General features: G+C 50.4%; 2 protein-coding genes across 2 annotated transcripts in view; one reads left to right on the plus strand and one right to left on the minus strand.

Annotated features, from left to right (window-relative positions):
- Nucleotides 1-1504: 1504 nt before the first annotated feature.
- LOC123401893 (MACPF domain-containing protein At1g14780-like) overlaps nucleotides 1505-22712 on the minus strand; it is a 36940-nt gene continuing 15732 nt past the window's right edge. The window contains exons 2-7 of the mRNA XM_045095752.1: nucleotides 4071-4309; nucleotides 3540-3741; nucleotides 3374-3454; nucleotides 3112-3295; nucleotides 2779-2945; nucleotides 1505-2626 (exon numbers count right to left, since the gene is read on the minus strand). Coding sequence (XP_044951687.1) covers nucleotides 1886-2626; nucleotides 2779-2945; nucleotides 3112-3295; nucleotides 3374-3454; nucleotides 3540-3741; nucleotides 4071-4309 — 1614 coding nt within the window. The 3' untranslated portion in view covers nucleotides 1505-1885. The remainder of the gene's footprint in view (nucleotides 2627-2778; nucleotides 2946-3111; nucleotides 3296-3373; nucleotides 3455-3539; nucleotides 3742-4070; nucleotides 4310-22712) is intronic.
- On the plus strand, nucleotides 12344-13042 carry LOC123401894. The gene has a single exon (XM_045095753.1). It carries the CDS (start codon nucleotides 12344-12346, stop codon nucleotides 13040-13042), a length of 699 nt encoding a protein of 232 aa, XP_044951688.1.

A 22712-nucleotide genomic window follows, 5' to 3' on the forward strand; every position in this document is an offset into this window, starting at 1 on the left:
GGTTTCGCTAATGGCAAAATATTGGTGGAGCTCTTCCTTAGATCGTCGGTCTATGCACTGGATCTCGTGGGAGGCCATGTCTGAGCCGGAGCTGCGAGGAGGAATGGGTTTCAGGGACTTAGAAATGTTTAACCTTGCGTTGCTAGGCAAACATGGATGGCGAATGATGATCGATCCTAGCTCGCTATGCGCTCGAGTGTTGAAAGGAAGATACTTCTCGGATAGTGATTTCATGCAAGCTACAACGCCTAAAAGCTCGTCAGCAATTTGGCGAGCGATTATTGCGGGAAGAAAGGCTCTACAAAGTGGCCTTATCAAGCTAGTGGGCAGTGGCTCAACATTCTCCATTTGGGAGGACAAATGGATTCCCAATACGATGACGATGATTCTGACACGAACTAAAGCTACTAATGTTACCTCGGTGTGAGACCAAATTGATGAGGACATTGGTGTCTGGAAGACGGACGTGATCCGCGAAAACTTCACCCTGCCAGATGCTGACGCTATCCTACACATCCACCTGAGAGCTGGCGGGGGGAGATTTCTTGGCTTGGGCTCGTGAGAAGTCCGGATTTACATTATGAAATCTGCGCATCGATCTCTAATTACTCAAAACGAGCTGCAGGCTCTAAAAGAAGGGACGATGACGGAAACCTCAGTGACACAAAAACGGATGTGGTCCCTGTTATGGAAGCCCAAAGTCATCCCTAAGGTACGTGTGTTTCGGTGGCGTGTGCTGCGAGGTATTCTCCCAGTTGAATCTCTGCTCAAGTATCGCCACATCTCAATGGATAGCACATGTAAGCTTTGCATGGATCCGGATGAGACACTTTGCATGCGTTGTTGCTTTGCTCCCATGCGATGAAATTCTGAAACGCAGCCCCGGAATGATTGGATATCAGGCGGTCGGATCTACATCCCCTCACTTGGAAGGACATTCTATGTGATCCTCGATTCAATGACCCTCATAGGGCAAAGTTGAACTCTATTATGTGGGCTATTTGGACTTCCCACAACAATCTCGCACATGATGGGGGATCAACAAAACCAGTTCAGTTTTTGATCATGACACGAGATGCACTAGCTTTGCTGGATCATGACGCGACATGCTAGAGTTCTTCCTGGGCATGGTCGGCGCCCACCTGAAAAGGAAGATGTCGACGCCAGCATCGCCATGGAGGCTGGCTGGGGTGGTGGATGAGTTGCCAAAACTCACCAAGGGTTTGTGGCTGCCTGGTGCCAACCTTACAGCGGGGTCATAGATCCTCTCATAGTGAAAGCACGAGGGGTCCTCTTTGCAAGTTTGAGAGGCCACTCCAAGGTTGGCATGGAAACAAATTGTCTGAAGTTGGTCCATTTCTGGAATTTAAGTCACAATTCAAGATCGATGGTGGCGCCTATCTTAGATGAGATGCACGTAGTTTCTTTTACTTTTTTCTTATTCAACATTGTAACAGATCAGCAAACACTAAAACGCATCTTTGTGCGAAGCAAGCAAGCAATCTAGACGAAGAGATCCAAGTGATCCTACATTCTCCTTGCATTACCAGAATCCAACTGCTCTTTAGCTGTTAACTACACAAATCTCCAACTGCTCTTTAGCTGTTGACTACACAAATCTATTGACTACCCCCTCGTCCCATAATGTAAGACTTTTTTTGACACTACAAAAAACGTCTTACATTATGGGACGAGAGGGGGTACAAGAACTGAGAATTTGCAATACAAGGTTCTTACGTTTACTGTTTGTGTCCTCTATACATTTCTATAGGCCCAAAAAAATATGTAACAATTTCTTATCCTAACGTTGCTTCCAAAATCCTGCCATCAACTCCATGATAGCTCATGATACTGCATGGAGTACAAAGATCAACAATCACCTGTGCTATTTACAGTGATAGCTCATGTTACTTCCATTCGGTTGTTCTGTACCATCATAGTTGAGCAGGGCAAACTTCACATGCAATCCAATTTTGCCAGCTTCCTTCACAAGCTTCGCAGCAGTCACCAGCCAGTGCCCAGGGACATCGTGCGGCCCCTTCACCACCTCCGACATGTCAACAAACTTCAGGAGCTTCCTCGACTGAAGAGGAACCGGTGGACCATCAGGGTAAATGCCTGAATTCAGCTGTGCCGGCTCATGCTTCTGGGCAGGCTGCGCGTTGCGATGCATGAAAGGAGAGCTTAGAGTTGTGCTTATTGTTGTAAAAAAGCTTCCCTTTTGAGATGCTGCTGGTGCTCGGGTCCACTCAGATTTATGTATGGTGCAGTTTGGGATGTGTGTGTAGAGGAGCCGCAGATGGAGCACCTTCCTTGCCCAGGTTCCCTTTGTGAAGAGCTGGGCACCAGTGACGATGAAAACTCCACCAGAAACTCTCTTACTCCACTCGCAGTTGTACTTGACAACAGATGTAGAAATGCATGAGTAACTATTCCACTGGATGGCCTCAATGTACCCTGGATCAGTATCTTCCGACTCGCGCCACTCAGACATTGAAGATGCCATCGAGTCTCCAAGCATGCTTGGGACACTAGAGAGGTGCTGGACATGGATGGCCAACTGATTGCACTTCCTACCCTCAAGATATAACCGAAGGCCGACTACAGGTTTCTGGGCGCTAGATACCTGGAACAATAAATACAAATGTTAATTAATAGATGGAAGCTCGACTTTGTTGGAAAGTAGTATTGGTACTTCAATCCAATCTTTCTCAGCAGATAACTGGGAATTAAGACTCTACCTAAATGGACCAACTATGGAAATACACAATCTGGTACCTGGGAAGTGTTAACTCGAAGTTTGGGGCCAAGGAATCTGAACTGCAATGAAGGGTAAGAGCCTTTTCTCTTCTGGGGCCCAAGGACAAGCACATTGAACACAGGTGCCCATTGCAGAGGCACTTGAAACTCCAAGAAATGTTGTAAATCGTCAAGATCGGGTTTATCTGAGAGGTAAGTCAACTTTATAAGAATTAACTTAAGCAACTATCATGCTTGAGTTAGACCATCACAATGCAGTTAATTTGAACAAATAATCATGGGGACAGTGTTCAGAGTTTGCTTGGCAAAATGCAACAAGAATTTAAGAAGAAAAATGCCTCCAAGACTTACAGCGAAGATATAAATTGATGGCATGGCTGAGGTAACCACTACCAGGAATGCCAGTAAGAAGAGAGGTAATAGGAACAAATTTGAACATTATAGCGTCAGGGTTCTTCGGAACTGTTTGTAACCACTTGGAGTGACTGGGTATACGTACATCTCCACCCCTTTTTGAACATGTAATTGTCAGACCCTATTTGGACAAAAAGTTATGTTAAAGCATACAGAGAACTTTAGAGCCGATTGGCACAGTAAGGTAGGAAAAACTTACGTCTTTGGTTGATGATTCTGAGTAGCTGGAAAGATGTAGGTTATTAGGCTGCTGTACTATCCTGACAAAAACATCAGGCACCTACAATGATATGACTCAAGTTAGCTAAATTTCATACAACATACAGAAACATGGGCTGACCGGCTCAGGGTAGGAGTATGTATACCTTGCTCTTGCCATCCTTGGTCTTACGATGTATGGGGGAGAGGTTTTTTCCATCAGAGAATAGAAAATCTCCAAGATCTTCCAGATGTAACTTAAGTTCAGCAGATGAAATAGTTGAAGAATGACTTTGTTTAACACATATGACATCCTGACCTCCAACTGCCATTTCAACAATTATGTGTGTCCCATAAGTTTTGATAAACCTGAGAAAAATCAAAAGATGAGAGATCATGTATCTTTTCTATTTTAATATTTATTTGGGTACATGTAAGGTGTCGTATGGGTGAGGTAAGTGATGTGGTACATCGAATTTCCGGTCAGACGAATATATCTAGTTAACTGATGGAAAGTAAGTTATTTTAATATTTATTTGGGTACATATAAGCTATTTCGTATGGCGGTATAGGTATCATATGGGTGAAGTAGGTGACGTGGTTCATAGAATTTCTAGTCAGATGAATATATATAGTTAATCGATGGAAAATAAGTCAATTAGAGAATATAAAACAGAGTTACCAAAGTGTTTTATTACCAAGATAATGCTACAGGATCCCACTTGGATGGAACAGCTTTTTTGACTTCATCGCAAAGAACCAACGGAGAAGCTTTTAGATTCAAGTTGAACAACGAAATAAAATAGCCGTCAAAAGCAAGATGCTTAATCTCTTTGGCATCTGTCAACCAAACCCCCATTAAATCAAAAAGTGCATTGAAATAGCCTGAAGGAACTTTCCCTTGGACTGAGGATTTCTGATTAAGTAACTCCGACATCTGTCAAGAAAACCAAAATATGATTAACTACAAAATGATCCAGTTTTCAGAAGAGAGCAATAGCTGCATTCATCATGGTCATACAAAGTCACTGCAGTTTTTGAACCAGTCATATCAATAACTGATATGGCTCTAGATTAAATCAAAAAGGGGGTAAAAAGGAAAATTAGATTTTCACCAACATATGAATCATTATTTTTCTCGATAAACACGATTTTATTAACTCTGGTTATGTTTTGTTGGTGCTAGAAGAGAGAAGTCTGCTCCAGTAATGAAAATGGATTTTATAGATGGCTGCTTAGTTTGTTGGCACTCCTTTTTTTTTCTTCCCATGAGTACAATTTCGCAGGTGGGCAGACTCGCATTCTATTAACTCTGGCACACTCGCATTCTACATCTTCCTCACAGTTCCATTCCAAATGAAAATTTTGGCGCAAACTGCTCTTATCTGATGCACGATTATGCATGTGTGCTCCTAATAGGCTGAGAGGATCGTGTGGGCCTAAGCAGCACGAGCATGCGGCCATATGCAGAGTGCAGAGGCTCGCGTGGTGGGAAGCAAATGTGGAGAGCGAGGAATCGTGCGAATTTATTGGCGCATCCAGCGGAAATGCAGGGGCAAAATCATCTAGCTCCTTGGTATCCATGTTTCATCTTACGCGCAAAACAAAAAAGCAACTGAGGGAGTATTTATCAGTAACTAAGTAGTTCCATATGTGGGCAGGGATCTGAGCTCCCATTGCCCTTTAAACGAGACTAATTCTTACATAAACTCTTTCTATTCACGGAAAGGCAACCCTCCTGCCCTCTTGGTAAAAAAAATCAAACTGATCCAACTAGACGAACAGCTTTCGAGTTGGTGTCTTGGCATGCGCTGGTTGAGGTTCTAAAGGCCAAAGGTTTCCCCGAGCATTGGTGTCGGTTAACCAAAGTTTGGGCCTTTGATGCCCCATACTGGTGCACAGGCAGTTAGAGCCACATCCGTGGCAAGGCTTGCCGGAGCCCGCGGGAGACTAGCACAAAGACACCCAAACCCACAAGCCCAGAAGACTGAAGACATAGCCCCCGGCAAGACTCTTGCCAAGGGAGGCCAACGAAGCCCCGGCAAGGCCCTTGCCGGGAGAGTTAGCAACGCTCCAATGCGGCTCGTCCCCCGCAGGATCCCGACTCGCCCCTGTGCCAGCGCAGTGGCCAGCTGCCCCTCGCCAATTGATATGTGTCGGTTCGCGCAACGCGTGTCGAGCGGTATCCGGGGAGAATAGTGCCGAAGAGACGAGCCCCTGTCCCATCTTTGGGACACCTGACGAAGCATTAAATGTGTCTGCTTAGACGCTAGAGGCACTGTATTTAGCTGTACATCTCGTGGGTGCACTGTTTTACTATGCACCCCGTGAGGACCCTGTGCTGCCACTGTTGGTGACCCCTTAGACCTATAAAAGGAGGCCCTGGGCATGCACGAGAGGGGAGGATAGCTAGTCAGTCAGCCAAGACATACCTAGCAGTTCATCATTTGTCATCGAATAAATACACACAAAGCAGGAGTAGGGTATTACGCTTCAGTAGCGGCCCGAACCTAGGTAAATCGTCCCCATTGTGCCGGCCGTTTGGTTTGCTCTTGGTGCATCTGTCTCCCCCGCCGAACCACAAGGGACGCCTCTAGGTCCCATAGGTGCTCTGATCCCCCACGACAATTGGTGCGGCTGGATCTCAAACCTAAATTCCTCGAGTCAATCTGTGATTTTACTTAATGGTAAACCAGGCCCCTGGATCAAGTATTGTGGTGGCCTTCACCAGGGTGACCCTCTATCTCTCTTCATTTCTATTATTGTCGCCGACGTACTCCGAGGGGTGTTTCTTGAAGCTAGCTCTTATAATCTTCTCTCACATCCGTTGGATGATTCTCTCACATGCCCGGTCACTCAATTCGCAGATGACACACTTATTGTCCTCAAGGCGTGCCAGGAGTCCGACACCTCAAATCTATCCTACTTGGGTTCTCCAAAGCAACCGGTCTCTATATTAACTTTGACAAGAGTAGCTTTGTTCCTATATAGGTTTACCATGACTTGGCCATATCTTTGGCGTCTAGTTAAAGCGGCTCGATTTCATCTTTTCCTCAAAAATACTTGGGGTTGGCTGTGTCAACCTCCAAATTTAAGATCACGGCCTTCCACCCTTTGATCTACAAGGAAGATAAACAGCTGGCGGGTTGGCGTAGAAGTCTTCTCTCGATTGACCGTAGGCGATTCTGTTACGCCACCTACCTCTGGCCCCTCAACTGCAGGCATCCCTGGCGGCCCAGCGACACCAACCGACGCAGCCCGGGAACGGCCGCGGCGCCAAGTGAAGCCCAACAGCCGCTACCTGGCCCAAGTGTGGGATACCACCGCGACGCCAAGAGGGTTAAGTAGCAACTGTTAGAGTTATAATATAAGTCATGTACCATTTTGTATTTATCCCAATATATAAGGGGTTTCCTGCATATAGTCCACCACCTGTACATGTATATATACTGGCCTATGGCCTCATGGGAATACAAGTTGCTTTCCTAACATGGTATTAGAGCCTAGGTTCTTTTTTCGCACGCGCAACTCGTGCTCTTCCCGATCTAATCTTCCCCCTCTGGTGCCGGCCCTCGTCCCGCTCGCCTCGTCGTGAGATTCTCGCTGCATCGCGTCGACCCCGTCCGCTCATCTCGTCTGCTCCGCTCGTCTCGTCCCGCTCTCACGTGAAGGTTTTCGGTCGAGGCGGCTCCAATCTCCAGTCGGGGCGGAGGGCGTTGCTCCAGATCGACTCGCGCCAGGATCCAGCCGCTCGTCTCGTTGCTCTCCGGATCCGCATCGCTCCAGATCGAGGCGGTTCCCAGATCGAGGCGGTTCCCCATCAGTACGCAACGCGCCAGGATCCACTCGCTGGTCTCGTTGCTCTCTGTTCCCCCATCAGTACGCGATCCAGCCGCTGGTCTCGTTGCTCTCTGGAGCGATACGGATCCAGAGACCCAGCCAGATCGAGGCAGCTCCCCATCGCCAGATACCAGCGGTTCCCAGATCGAGGCGTCTCTCCCATCACCAGATCTGACACCCCATCTGGCCAGATCGAGTTGTGCTGTCTGACGCGGTTCGTTGACTGAGTTCCAAAAATATCAAAAAAAAATATCAAAAAAAAAAATGTCTGCTTCATCCGGCTCCGTTACTGTTCCTCGTTGTCCGGTGATCTGTGATGGCACTAATTACACCGAGTTTATTGGCTTCATGCGCATTCACATGCGTGGCATCCGCCTATGGGGTTTTCTTTCTGGCGAGGTCTGTTGTCCGCCATGTCCGGTTCCTCCCGTGGCTCCCACTCCGCCGACCCCACCGGCTCTTCCTACGGATGCTCCTCAGGCCGCAAAGGATACGGCTAAGCTTGCTGATGAGGCCGCCATTCGTGCTTATGATGAGAAGGTTTTGGCTTATGAGGAGGCTCTTCAGACGTATCATGGTGCTCTGTCTGCTTACACCCAGTGGCTTGATGATGATGCTCGTGCGGCGGCTGTTCTCACTGCTTGCGTTCTGCCTCAGTTTGCCTCTGAGTTTCTGGGCCTTCCTACTGTGTTTGAGATGTGGACTCGCCTTCGTCAGCGCTATGAGCCCTCGGGTGATGCCTTATACCTCTCTATGGTCCGTCAGGAGCATGCTCTTCAGCAGGGTGACTCTACTGTTGACGACTTTTATGCATAGAGTTCTGCTATCTGGCGCCAGCTTGATTCTCTCCACAGTGCTGGTTGTCGTACTTGCCCCTGTTGCCAAGCTGTCCAGGCCGATTTGGAGTTTCATCGCGTCTACGAGTTCCTGTCTCGGCTCCGTAAGGAGTTTGAGCCCGGGCGTGCTCAGTTGTTTGCTCGTGGCCGTATCTCTCTCATGGAGGCGCTTTCTGAGATTCGTGCTGAGGAGACTCGCTTACGTGGTGCTGGTTTGCAGGAGGTTCCCTCGGTACTCGCTGCTCGGGCTACTTCTAAGCCATCTACTGCACCGACCCCTTCTCGCTCGAGTACTCCGCCGCTCTTGCCCACACCTTCTGGAGGCTCAGGTCGCCCCCGTCCACACTGTGGCTACTGCAACAATGATGGTCATATTGAGTCCAACTGCTACACGAAGAAGAAACATTTGCGCAAGGCGCGCTCATCATCTACAGAGACCTCGTCATCTACCTCGACAGCTTCAGCCATCGCTTTGACTGAGCAGGATATTCTGAGACTTAAGCGTCTGCTCGCTGCTTCGGGTTCTTCCTCGACGCGTGCTGCTGGTTCTGTGACTAAGGCTTCCCACACTGAGCAACCACCTTCTACACAGTCAGGTACATCCCCATGGGTTCTGGACTCTGGAGCTTCCTTTCATATGACTTCTACTTCTTCCACTCTGTCCTCTCTTCGATCGCTTGATTCTCCTGTTCATGTCCTCATCGTTGATGGTACTCCCCTTTCTGTCGTTAGTAGAGGCAATCTTACCACTCCTTATTCTGTTCCTGATGTTGCTCATGTTCCTCGACTTACCATGAATCTGTTTTCCGCTGGTCAACTTGCTGATTCTGGTTGTCGTGTCATCCTTGACCTTGACTCTTGTTCTGCCCAGGACCGTCACACGCACACTCTGGTTGGGGCTGGTCCTCGCCACCGTGATTCTGAGGGTCTTTGGGAGTTGGACTGGCTTCATGTTCCCTCCGCTGCCCACTCTACCGCCAGTTCTTCCGCTTTGGTCGCCTCAGCTACTGGTTCCTTCCAGCAGTGGCATCATCGACTTGGTCATCTGTGTGGTTCTCGTTTGTCGTCGTTAGTTCGTCGAGGTCTTCTGGGGTCTGTCTCGGGAGATGCCTCTTTAGAGTGTCAGCGTTGTCGTCTTGGCAAGCAAATTCAGTTACCATATCCACACAGTGAGTCAGTGTCTAAGCGTCCTTTTGATTTAGTTCATTCCGATGTATGGGGTCCGGCTCCCTTCGCTTCGAAACGGGGTCATAAATACTATATTATTTTCATAGATGACTTCTCTCATTACACATGGCTTTATTTCATGACTTCTCGTAGTAAGGTGTTGTCTATTTATAAGCGTTTTGTTGTCATGGTTCATACTCCGTTCTCTTCTCCCATTCGTGTGTTCCGTGCTGACTCCGCTGGCGAGTATATGTCTAAGATGTTGGGTGGTGTTCTTGCTTAGCAAGGGACTCTCTCTCAATTCTCTTGTCCTGGTGCTCACGCTCAGAATGGCGTGGCTGAGCGCAAGCATCGTCATCTTCTTGAGACGGCTCGTGCATTGATGATTGTTGCCTCTCTCCCGCCTCATTTTTGGGCTGAGGCCGTCTCCACCTCCACCTATCTCATCAATTTCCAGCCTTCCGCTGCTCTACAGGGTGGTGTTCCTTTCGATCGTCTTTTTGATCGTTCTCCCGATTATTCGATGCTTCGCTTGTTTGGTTGTGTTTGCTATGTTCATCTTGCCCCCCGCGAACGCACCAAACTGACCGCTCAGTCTGTTGAGTGTGTCTTCTTAGGCTATAGTGATGAGCATAAGGGCTATCGTTGTTGGGATCCTATCGGTCGTCGGATGCGTATCTCTCGGGATGTGACTTTTGATGAGTCTCGTCCCTTCTACCCATGCCCATCTTCCTCGACTTTTTCAATGGAGGCTATCTCTTTTCTCACTTTTCCTGACACACCTATCACACCCGTAGAGCCTTTGCCTACTCGTTCCACTCCCTCTGCTTCTCCACCTCCAGTCGATTTGTCGCCACCATCTTCCACGGTCTCCTCGTCTAGCATGTCACCGGATTCTACACCTTCATCTCCGGTGACTTCTTCGTCGCCACTCCCCGATTCTATTTTGGCGATTCCTCCTTCCATTGTTCCATCTTTTCCTCAGTGTTACACTCGTCGTTCAAGTTCTGTGGATGCCTCTGTGGATGTGTCGTCATCCTCGTCTCAGCCTACTTATGGCTTGCGTTCTCGTCCTCGTCCGCCTGTTGATCGCTTTGGATTTTCCACCGCTGGAGCTGCTGTTCTTGAGCCCACTACTTATCATCAGGCTGTTGTTCATCCTGAATGGCAGTTTGCATGGCTGAGGAGATTGCTGCTCTTGAACGCACTGGTACGTGGGATCTTGTTTCCCTTCCTCCCGGAGTCCGTCCCATCACTTGTAAGTGGGTCTACAAGGTTAAGACTCGCTCCGATGGTTCTCTTGAGCGCCACAAAGCTCGTCTTGTGGCTCGTGGTTTTCAGCAGGAGCATGGTCGTGATTATGACGAGACTTTTGCTCCTGTGGCTCATATGACCACTGTTCGTACACTTCTTGCCGTGGCCTCTACACGCCACTGGTCTATCTCTCAGCTTGATGTTAAGAATGCTTTTCTTAATGGTGAGCTGCGTGAGGAGGTGTACATGCAGCCTCCACCTGGGTATTCTGTTCCTGATGGCATGGTATGTCGTCTTCGTCGCTCTCTCTATGGCCTTAAGCAAGCCCCCCGCGCCTGGTTTGAGCGTTTTGCCTCTGTGGTGACTGCCGCTGGTCTTTCACCCAGTGTTCATGATCCAACATTGTTTATTCACCTTTCTCCTCGTGGTCGGACTCTTCTTCTTCTCTATGTTGATGACATGGTCATCACTAGGGATGACCCCGAGTATATTGCCTTTGTCAAGGCCCGTCTTAGTGAGCAGTTCCTTATGTCTGATCTTGGACCTCTTCGCTACTTTCTTGGGATTGAAGTCTCTTCTACCTCTGATGGCTTCTTTATATCCCAGGAAAAGTATATCCAGGATCTTCTTGCTCGTGCTGCTCTTACTGATGAGCGCATTGTTGAGACTTCTATGGAGCTCAACGTTCACCTCTCTACTACTGATGGTGATCCCCTGCCTGACCCGACGCGCTATCGTCATCTTGTTGGCAGTTTTGTTTATCTAGCTGTCACTCGTCCGGATATCTCTTATCCGGTTCATATTCCGAGTCAGTTTGTCTCTACTCCCACATCGGTTCACTATAGTCATCTCCTCCATGTTCTCCGATATCTTCGGGGCACGATCTCTCGCCGTCTATTCTTTCCTCGCTCCAGTTCTTTACAGCTTCAGGCCTATTCGGATGCTACGTGGGCTAGTGATCCTTCAGATCGCCGTTCACTTTCTGCTTACTGTGTTTTTCTTGGTGGTTCTCTCATTGCCTGGAAGACGAAGAAACAGATAGCAGTTTCCCGTTCGAGTGCAGAGGCTGAGTTGCGAGCAATGGCTCTTTTGACGGCAGAGGTGACTTGGTTACGGTGGTTACTTAAGGATTTTGGTGTTTCTGTCACTACACTGACTCTGCTCTTATCTGACAGTACAGGTGCTATTAGCATTGCGCGCGATCCTGTGAAGCATGAGCTCACCAAGCATATTGGTGTTGATGCTTTCTATGTGCGCGCTGTTGTGCAAGATCAGGTTGTTGCTCTTCAGTATGTGCCTTCCGAGTTACAGTTGGCGGATTTCCTGACGAAGGCCCGGACTAGAGCACAACGCTTTTATCTCTCCAAACTCAGTGTTGTTCATCCACCATGAGTTTGAGGGGGGTGTTAGAGTTATAATATAAGTCATGAACCCTTGTGTATTTATCCCAATATATAAGGGGTTTCCTGCATAGAGTCCACCACCGGTACATGTATATATACTGGCCTATGGCCTCATGGGAATACAAGTTGCTTTCCTAACAGCAACCATCCCCCTCCTGCGGGAGGCAGGCACTGACGAGAACCCGACGGTGGCGGCGATCCTCTTCCCCTCAAGCCCCTGTTCTTCCCTCTGAACCCTCGTTCCCAGTTGTAATCCTTGTAATCCGAGTGAATTCAAGTGTTGAGGAAGTGGGATCATAACAATTGGTATTCAAAGCCCTTAGATCCACCAAATCCGCCGCCAGATCCACCATATCCACCCCCAAAATTTTCTTCCCCTACACTGGCCAGGCGATTTCCGTCGATTATCCAAACGCGTCGAGGCAAGGCAACCGAGATGGAAGCTCAAGCAAGGCATTGGCCGATCTCACCATGGCGATCGTGGCTCTCACCGCCAAGATCGACAACATCCACCCTGTCGTCCTTGAGCTGCAGGGGTGGCGACCATCGATCGAGCAGTCCGTGGAGGATTTCCGATCGCAGGTGGGCACCTTGCGGGCGCAGATCGGCAAGGTTACGGAGACGGCGCCGACGGATCGAGCCAAGGAGATGCCGCCGCCCCCGCTCCTGCATTTGGCTGATCTGCCTTCACTGCTGCCCCAAGCAGTGGACACGCTCCGCCCTCACGTCAACGATGCGCCGAACCAGGGTGACTCGAGTCACGGGCCCGCTGGCCACGGCGTTCATCACGACCCACGGGGGAAATCGTTTGGGGAGATCTGCACCCTGCGGTTGCCTCCGGCTCATGGTACGTCTGAATTCCCTCACCCCGGCGAGCAGTCTTATTTTGCGGATCGTGGGTACCATCGGCTGCCGCCCCCGCCTCGTTTTGATTTCCCTCTGTTCGACGGGGCAAACCCTCGTGCTTGGCGGCTCAAATGCGAGGCGTACATCCGCGTGTGCACTCTCAGCCCAGATACCTGGGTTAGTTGTGTTGTTATGTACTTCACCAACGGTGCACTGTCCTGGTTGCAGTCGTCACATGCTCACTTGCACTATCAGAAATGGGGTGATTTCGCAACAGCGATTTTTTCCCAGTTTGGTAGGGAGAAATTTCAAAATTTGTTGTGACAGTTTAACCGGCTCAAGCAATCGGGCACGGTTACTGAATACGCAGAACAGTTCACGCAGATGATGCACAATCTCCTAGCCCACCATAGCTCTTGGGACCCTGCATTTTTTGTTACACAATTTATGGAGGGGTTGCATCGTGATATTCGTGCTGCTGTTGTACTGCATCGTCCCCAAACTCTGGATACTGCTGTGGATTTGGCTTGTTTGCAGGAAGAGGTGGCTGAGGCCCTTCGACGCGACGACAAACCCACTTGGGGCGCATCATTTTCATCCAGGTCGAGGGCGTTTCCTCGCGTGGCTTTCCCTCTGCCACCGCCACCACCTGCCAAGCCCAGCGGCATCACGCCCACGCCTCAGCAAGACGATCGCCGGCCACCTTCTAAAGGTTCGCGCTCGGCGGCACCCGACAACAAGCTGGGGGCATTGCGCGCATACCGGCGTGCCAATGGCTTGTGCTTCACCTGTGGCGAACGGTGGAGCCACGACCACCGATGTGCCCCCACCGTTCAGCTTCACGTGGTGGAGGAGCTCATCGAGATGCTGCAGTCGCCTCCGCAACAAGCTGATGCCGACGAGGTTCCCGCAGGCGAGGCTGACTATTGTGTTCTGTCCAAAGCAACCCTAGAAGGAGCCGAATCACCAACTACCATGCGTTTGCACGGTTGGGTGCAAGGAAGGGAGGTTCTCATGTTGATTGACTCCGGCTCTTCGCACAGTTTTGTCAGTCAACCCCTGGCAGTTCATCTCAGCGGTGTGCAGCCAGCTCGTACCGCTCTCACAATCCGCGTGGCTGATGGGGGTGTTCTCCACAATACCCAAGAAATTCCGGCCTGTCAGTGGCAGTCTCATGGCACCCAGTTCACGACTAACATCAAAATCCTACCATTGGGCAGCTATGATGTTATTCTGGGTATTGACTGGTTGGCTCGCCATAGCCCAATGAATGCGCATTGGATGGAAAAACCATGGATTTCGAGCACGAAGGGAAGCAAGTTCACCTCCGGGGGCTCAAGCAGATGTCACTCAGTGTCACATGATCTCCGAGAATGAATTACAAGACTTATTGCAACAGACTGCAGTGGTGTGTGTGGTGCAACTGTGTTCGGTCAGCTCCGACAAGAATCCACCTCCTATTCCACTCGCTATCGCAGAATTGGTCGAGCAATGCTCAATGTTGTTTGAAGAACCCTCAGGGCTGCCTCCGCAACACTCCTTCGACCATGCCATTCCCCTGGTGCCTGGGGCCCGACCAGTCAACATTCGCCCTTACAGACAAAACCCGGCTCAAAAAGATGAAGTTGAGCGCCAAGTGGCAGCTATGCTAGCTCAGGGCATCATTCAATCCGTTTGCCTCTCCAGTTCTCCTTGTGCAGAAGAAAGACTTGACATGGAGGTTTTGCATTGACTACCGGCACCTCAACACCATCACAATCAAAAATCGGTACCCTCTCCCAATCATTGAGGAACTGTTGGATGAATTAGCGGGTTCACGCCTCTTTACCAGTTTGGACATGCGTGTCGGTTACCACCAAATTCGCATGCGACCCGAGGGTGAGCACAAGACAGCGTTCAAAACCCACCACGGTCACTACGAGTTCAAAGTGATGCCATACCGCCGTGGTGGATCTCCGTTGTCTACGGCCCCCAAAACGAGGACGGCAAGGTCGCGTTCCTCCAGGAGATCCGGGACGTGCGCCACGACTGCACGGGCCCGTGGATGCTTTGCGGCGACTTCAACCCTATCCTGCGCGACGAGGATAAGAACAACAGGAACCTTAACCGGAGAATGATGGGCCGCTTCCGGCGTTGCATTAGCGATCTGGCGGGTATACCTCAATGGCCGCCGTTACACCTGGTCGAACGCGCAATCTCCGCCAACGCTGGTGCGCCTGGACAGGGTCCTGTGCACGTCAGTCTGGGATGACGCCGTCGGCGACTGCCACTTACGCTGCCTCGCCTCCGTGGTGTCTGACCACAGTCCCCTCCTGCTGGATTGCTCCCCCACACCCCCAGCTCACCGCAGGTTCCGCTTTGAGGAGTTCTGGCTGCGCCTTGACGGATTCCAGGGAACGGTGGCGCTAGCCTGGACCTTGGTGCACGACGATGACCCATTCCGTCGCCTCCAGCTGCGTCTGCAAGCGACAGCCAAAAGGCTCACTAGCTAGTGTGCCAAATCAGTGGGCAACGTAAAGCACAAGCTCGCGCTATGCAGGGTGCTCATCCTCAGTTTCGACAAAGCCCAGGAGGACCGGACACTCTCGCCACACGAGGTCTGGCTGCACAAAAGTCTGAAACTCAGCTTCCTGGGCTTCGCCTCTCTCGAGCGCACGATGGCCCGGCAGCGTGCGCGCATTGCATCGCTCAGGGAAGGGGACGCCAACACTGCCTTCTTCCATCGGCAGTGCTCTTACAGGCGCCAGAAGAACTCCATCTTCAGCCTGTCCTCTGGCCAGTAGACCCACACGGGGCAGAACGAGATGGCGCAGGCCGTCTTCGGCCACTTCGACGACCTCATTGGCACGGCCCCAGACCGCGAGTGCGCGCTTAACCTCGAGCACTTATCGAGACGGATCATGGCCTGCATGACCTCGACGCCCCATTCCCGGAGGAGGAAATCTGGCACACGATCACGTGCATGCCGGCGCGCAAGGCGCCCGGACCGGACGGCTTCACCGCGGAGTTTCTCCGCGCTTGCTGGGACACTGTAAAGCCGGACTTCATCGCCGTGTTCCAACAGTTGCATCAGCTTCGGGGCCGAGGATTCCAACGCCTCAACCAGGCCATGATCTCCCTCCTCCCTAAGCGCGCGTATGCCCAGGCGATCGGCGACTTCCGCCCCATCAGCCTCATCCACCTGGCTGCCAGGGTCTTCGCCAAGACGCTCTCGCTCCGCCTAGCCCCAAAGCTCGACAGGCTGGTTAGCAAGAACCAGAACGCTTTCATCGCAGGCCGTTCCCTGCACGACAACTTCGTGCTCGTCCGACAGTCGCTGCGCCTCCTGCACCAGCTGCGTTTGCCCAGGATCCTGCTCAAACTCGACCTCGCGCGCGCCTTCGACACCATCTCATGGCCCTTCCTGTTCGAAGTTCTCCGTCAGTACGGCTTCGGGTGCAGGTTCTTGGATTGGTTGGCCATCTTACTGTCATCCGCAAGCTCTCGGGTGCTGCTCAACGGCGAGCCAGGCCCCCCCCATCTGGCACCGCAGGGGGCTTAGGCAAGGCGACCCCCTGTCACCCCAGCTGTTCGTCCTCGCGGTGGACACGTTGGGCCGCCTCTTCCAGCGGGGCTGCGACCTTGGACATCCTGGAGCACCTCCACCCACGCCGCCCCATCCCGATCATCTCGCTCTTCGCGGACGATGTGGTACTGTTTTGCCACCCCTCCCCCAGTGATCTGGCCGCGATCATGGCGATCCTGCAGCTCTTCGGGCAAGCTACGGGCCTCCACGTCAACTACAGCAAGAGCTCTGCAACTTTGCTCAACTGCGCCCCGGGCGACTCTACAACGGTAGCGGCCACACTTGGATGCAGGATTGCAGACCTGCCAATCACATACCTTGGGATCCCGCTCACCATTAGACGGCGCACGAACGCGCAGCTGCAACCCTTGGTCGACAGGGTCGGAGAAATGCTGCCCAACTGGAAGTCCCGCCTCATGAACAAAGCGGGCCGGCTCGCGCTTGTCAAGTCCGAACTCTGCGCAATCCCCATTCACCAACTGCTCGTCCTCTCCCCCCCCCCCCCCCGAAGAAGACTTTGAAGCTCATTGAGAAGATCGAGAGGGGATTCCTTTGGGCAGGTCGCGCCGCCGCCAACGGTGGCAGCTGCCACGTCAACTGGCGCCGCGTCTGCCGGCCGCTTTCCCTCGGCGGCCTCGGAATCTAGGACATGGAACGCGCTGGACTAGCCCTTCGGCTGTGCTGGCTTTGGTTTAGCCGCACCGATGAGAGGAGGGCCTGGCATGGCCTTGATCTCCACTTCACCAACGAGGAGCGCGCCCTGTTCTACGCCTCCACCTTGCTTGCCGTGGGCGACGGGAGATCGGGCAAATTCTGGGAGGATCGCTGGATTGACGGCCGCTCCATCAGCGAGCTCGCGCCGCAGCTCTACGCTTGCGTCCCCAAGCATTGGCGCAAGCAGCGCACCATCGCAGATGGCGTCCAGAACCATGCCTGGGCGCGCGACATTCGCGGCGACTTGGGCATTCATGAGATCGGCCAGTACCTGCTGCTCTGGCGCACCACCCAAAGCTTCACGCTCCACGACCAGCCGGATCAACTCATCTGGAGATGGACCCCGAGCGGAACATACTCCGCGCGCAGCGCCTACCTAGCGACCTTCCACGGCTCCGTTGCCTGCGACTCCTCGCAACTGACCTGGAGGAGCTGGGCTCCCCCGCGCGTGAAGTTCTTCCTATGGCTCGTCAGCCTGGACCGGTGCTGGACTGCGGATAGGCTGCGCCGCCACGGCCTACAGCATCATCCGCGCTGTGTCTTCTGCGACCAGGAGCCCGAGACTATGCGCCACCTGCTCGTCACATGCCCCTTCTCACGACAGGTGTGGCACGAGACACTCTCCTGGCTGCGGATGACATGTCGGCCACCGGACCACGAGGCAACGCTAAATGACTGGTGGTTGCACGCCATGCGAGAGACACCCAAGGCCATGCGCAAGGGATTGGCCACGATCACCCACCTGACGGCGTGGCTACTTTGGAAACACCGCAACTCCTGCGTGTTCGACGGCGAACAGCCCTCCATGGCAATGCTAACCGCTAGGATCAGAGAGGAGGCAGCCCTTTGGGCTCGGGCTGGGGCTGTTGGCCTGGGGGTAGTTCTGCCGATCACCTGGGATGTTCACTAGCCTAGTGTTTTTTCTTTCTGATTGAGCCTCGGGCTCGGACCCTTGTACAGTTTTTACTATCCTCCTTTTCAATGAAATGAAACGCAAAGCTTTTGCGCTTTCCCGAAAAAAATATGGTGTGACTGGGGTCTGTCCACTTTCCAGGGCGGTATGAACACTGTGCTGGCACCATTGCTTCGTCACGGGGTGTTGTGTTTATTGACGACATCCTGGTCCACAGCGCCGATGAAGAGACGCACCATACTCTGTTGAACCAAGTGTTTCAGCTTCTCCATGACCACAACCTCAAGCTGAATCGCAGCAAATGCACCTTTGCCAGTCCCAAACTGTTGTACCTGGGCCATGAAATCAGCGGTGGTGGTGTTCGTACGGACAACAGGAATATCGCAGCAGTCCAAAACTGGTCAGTGCCCACTACAGTCAAAGCAGTTCGTGGTTTTTTGGGTTTGGCCGGCTACTATCGCAAATTTGCCAAGGATTTTGCAGTCATCTGCCATCCCCTCACCAATCTCCTCAAAAAGAATGTCGTGTTTCGTTGGACAGACTTGGAGGAAGCCTCCTTCCGTGCCTTACAACATGCCCTCATCACAGTGTTGAAAATATGCCCTAGAGGCAATAATAAATTGGTTATTATTATATTTCCTTGTTCATGATAATCGTTTATTATCTGTGCTAGAATTGTATTGATTGAGAACTCAAATACATGTGTGGATACATAGACAACACACTGTCCCTAGTGAGCATCTAGTTGACTAGCTCGTTGATCAAAGATGGTCAAGCTTTCCTGGCCATAGACAAGTGTTGCCACTTGATAACGGGATCACATCATTAAGAGAATGATGTGATGGACAAGACCCAAACTATGAACGTAGCATACGATCGTGTCAGTTTATTGCTACTGTTTTCTGCATGTCAATGTATCTGTTCGTATGACCATGAGATCATGCAACTCCCGGACACCGGAGGAATACCTTGTGTGTATCAAACGTCGCAACGTAACTGAGTGACTATAAAGATGCTCTACAGGTATCTCCGAAGGTGTCTGTTGGGTTAGCGTGAATCGAGACTGAGATTTGTCACTCCGTATGACGGAGAGGTATCTCGGGGCCCACTCGGTAATACAACATCACAATAAGCCTTGCAAGCAATGTGACTAAGGAGTTAGTCACGGGATCTTGTTTTACGGAACGAGTAAAGAGACTTACCGGTAACGAGATTGAACTAGGTATAGAGATACCGACGATCGAATCTCGGGCAAGTAACATACCGAAGGACAAAGGGAACAGCATACGGGATTAACTGAATCCTTGACATAGAGGTTCAACCGATAAAGATCTTCGTAGAATATGTAGGAGCCGATATGGACATTCAGGTCCCACTATTGGTTATTGACCGGAGAGTGTCTCAGGTCATGTCTACATAGTTCTCGAACCCGCAGGATCTGCACACTTAAGGTTCGATGACGTTTTGGTATTATTGAGTTATGTGTGTTTGGTAACCGAAACTTGTTCGGAGTCCCGGATGAGATTCCGGACGTCACAAGGAGCTCCGGAATGGTCCGGAGATAAAGATTGATATATAGGAAAGTTGCATTTGGCTTCCGAAAAGTTTTCGGGCATTACCAGTAAAGTACCGGGAGTGACGAATGGGTTCCGGGGTTTTATCGGGAGGGGCCACCCACCCGATAGAGAACCTAATAGGCCTAAAGGAGCAAAGAGGGGAAAATCCCAAAGGGAGAGGAGGAATATTCCAAGTGGGAGGAGTCCTACTTGGAGTAGGATTGGAGGTGGACTCCTCCACCTCCTATTCGGCCGAACCAAAGAAGGAGCCTTTGGCTACCTCCTCCCCTCCCTCCCTCCTATATATACTAAAAGTATTAGAGGCAGCCCTAACCCTAATAAGCCACGGCTGCCCTCTCTCTCTAGATCGTTTTCTCCTCTAGATTAGTTCCACAGTGCTTGCCGAAGCCCTGCTGGATTAGTTCACCACCACCACGCCGTCGTGTTGGAGAACTCATCTACCTCTCCGCCCCTCTTGCTGGATCAAGAAGGCGGTGATCATCATCGAGCTGTACGTGTGCTGAACGCGGAGGTGCCGTCCGTTCGGTACTAGATCGGGATGGATCGTGATGGAATCGCGTGACGGATCGTGATGAGATCGCGGGACGGGTTGCGATTTGGATCGCGAAGATGTTCCACTACATCAACCGCACTATATATGCTTCCGCTTAGCGATCTACAAGGGTACGTAGAATCACTCTCCCCTCTTGTAGATGATCAACACCATGGATAGGTATTGTGTGTGCGTAGGAAATTTTTTGTTTCACATGCGACGTTCCTCAACACACAGAGCCGGTGCTTGCTCTTCCAGACTTCACCAAGATGTTTGAGCTGGAAAACGATGCGTGTGATTACAGCATCGGGGTTGTTCTCTCGCAGGACAAACACCCCGTTGGTTTCCTGAGCCATGCTCTTGGGTCGCGCAACCGGCTATTGTCCAGTTATGAGAAAGAGGGGCTGGCTATCCTATTGGCAGTCGATCACGGGCGCGCTTATCTTTAGAACGATGAGTTTGTGGTGCATACAGATCAGCACACCTTGATCCATCTTGAAGACCAGCGATTCGCTCCCCCGTGTGATGAGGACATGACTACCTTTCATATTATCACAATCATTGCATATGCGTATTTATTTGAGGTGATTTCTGATAAAACTCATGCAATAATTTATTTATGTTATCTGGAATAAAAATACTTCACCTGTTTTATTTTACGCCTAAATGCGGAATGGTCGAACACTTGTATGAATCACATGTGATGACAAGGGAAGAGGAAATGGTTGGATGCTATTCAAGAGGTCCTCTCATGTCAAAGGAAATAACTAGTTGTTGTTCAAGAAGTTCTCTCACGTCACTTTTAGTCCGAGAGAAGATAGAGTCCAAGTCCTTCACGTTCTGGACTAAGATTCGGACTGCACAGACATACCTGTACCAAAACGCCTTCAACTTTTTCGTCCGCACTCCGAATTACGTGATTCTTTTTGGGCTGCAAAGTAGACTTTTTGTGCTTTCGGGCCCAATTGGAATCACCTTCAAATTCGTCCGGACCGTGGAGATATCGTCCAAACAATATGACGTTGCACCAGAATCCGAGTCAAACAACAAGTCCAAAGGTGTTGCACCACCTTCAATTGGGCCCATAGGCCTTGTACGACCTAGGGTTAGTTTTAGGCTGCCTTGGGATGTCCTCCCACCTCCTTGGCCGCCACCCCTTGCTCCTATATAAGTAGATCAACCTAGTAGCTTTTTGCTTGGGATTTGTTTAGTTAAAAGTTAGTCATTGCAACTTCGTGTACTTCGTTTGTGTCCAACGATCAGACTAAGACCGCTTTCGGATCCCCACCCTTATCAATACTTCATCTATATTCGCAATATTCAGATTGCTTTTATCATATTCTTGCTTGTATTTCGATTGCTTGCAGGAAGAGACCTTCGTGGTCAGGTTGATCGTGCTCCGGCGTGGTCAATAACCTCTTGGAGTTGGTTTAGCGATTGCTAAGACGCAACATCGTGCACGTTTGTAGTCGGATCGTCAAAGTCATCTCCACCAAATCGATAGCCACCATCTCATCGAAAGATCGGGACATCCTCGCCTCTATCAAGTGCTATAACAAGTGGTATCAGTTTTCAGGTTGCTCGGTGAGAATTTCCAGTTATCCCTAGATTAGGTTTATTTTTCTTACCTATTACCCCAGAAAAAACCAGATAAAAGAGTTAGATCTAGTCATCCTTTGTCCAAGCCAGGTTGAGCCTTTGCAATTTTCTTTTTAGTGCTTGCATAGTTGAATTATCGGTTGCATCGTCGTGTCAAGTTGCTGGTCTTAGCGTCTAGTCTTTTAGAGTTTCGAGTTCTGTTCACAAGTTGTCACGCCGCCGCCGCACCATCCTCATCGTTGCTGCCATATACCACCACCACGCTGCCGTCATCCCTTCCGTTGTCGCCCACCACCATCCATCAATATTCACCACGTGCTTCAATTGTTCATTGTCATTATCATACTTGAGGTCATCCGCATATGTGCTTGATCCAATCTGCATCTTAATTGGTTGTTCGAGAGAAGAGAAAAAAAAAGTGAGAGCAAAAAAAAAAAAAAAGAAAGTGAGAGAAAAAAAGTAAAAAAGTGAGAGAAAAAAATACAAATTTCGGATCTATCTAGAGTCAATCCCGTATGTGAATTCGCATTGAAAACTCTTTTACGCGGTGTTTAGTAAAATAGGTGTATCTTCCTCATACGAAGTCCGTTTTGGCTCCACGAGTACTCAAATTCGAGCTATCGATTAGCTGCATCTGAATAGTTCATCAAGCTAGTTCATTATTGTCACCTCCAAATCGGCTTCTAAATAGGACTTTTTGCCCTCCGAACATCAAGAACACAGTTTGTCAATATTTTCAAGTACGTTTCCGAATTTTTTGAGTCCTCGTATGATATCGGAATTGAGTCATTCTTTTTGCATTCGAAAGCTTGAGTCAGTAGCATTCTTGAGAAAAAATATCAGAAATTTGACATCATATTTTCAAGAGGGAAGTTCTAGAGATAGTTTTGGTTTATCCTGCTTGGGGGTCATTTATCATCACTATCTTTACTACCATTGTGATCTTCACTTATATCTTCCTATCCAGAGCTACTTCATATCATCCATCGCTGCTATTTGTGCTTTGACGTGACTCCGTTAGTGTTCTAGGCTCGCGTTTCTAGTACGATCTAGCCTAGGACCAGCACAGTACCGTCGTTGAGCGTTTATTGAAC

The sequence above is a fragment of the Hordeum vulgare genome, chromosome 6H, assembly GCF_904849725.1.
Source record: "Hordeum vulgare subsp. vulgare chromosome 6H, MorexV3_pseudomolecules_assembly, whole genome shotgun sequence".
NCBI lineage: Eukaryota > Viridiplantae > Streptophyta > Magnoliopsida > Poales > Poaceae > Hordeum > Hordeum vulgare.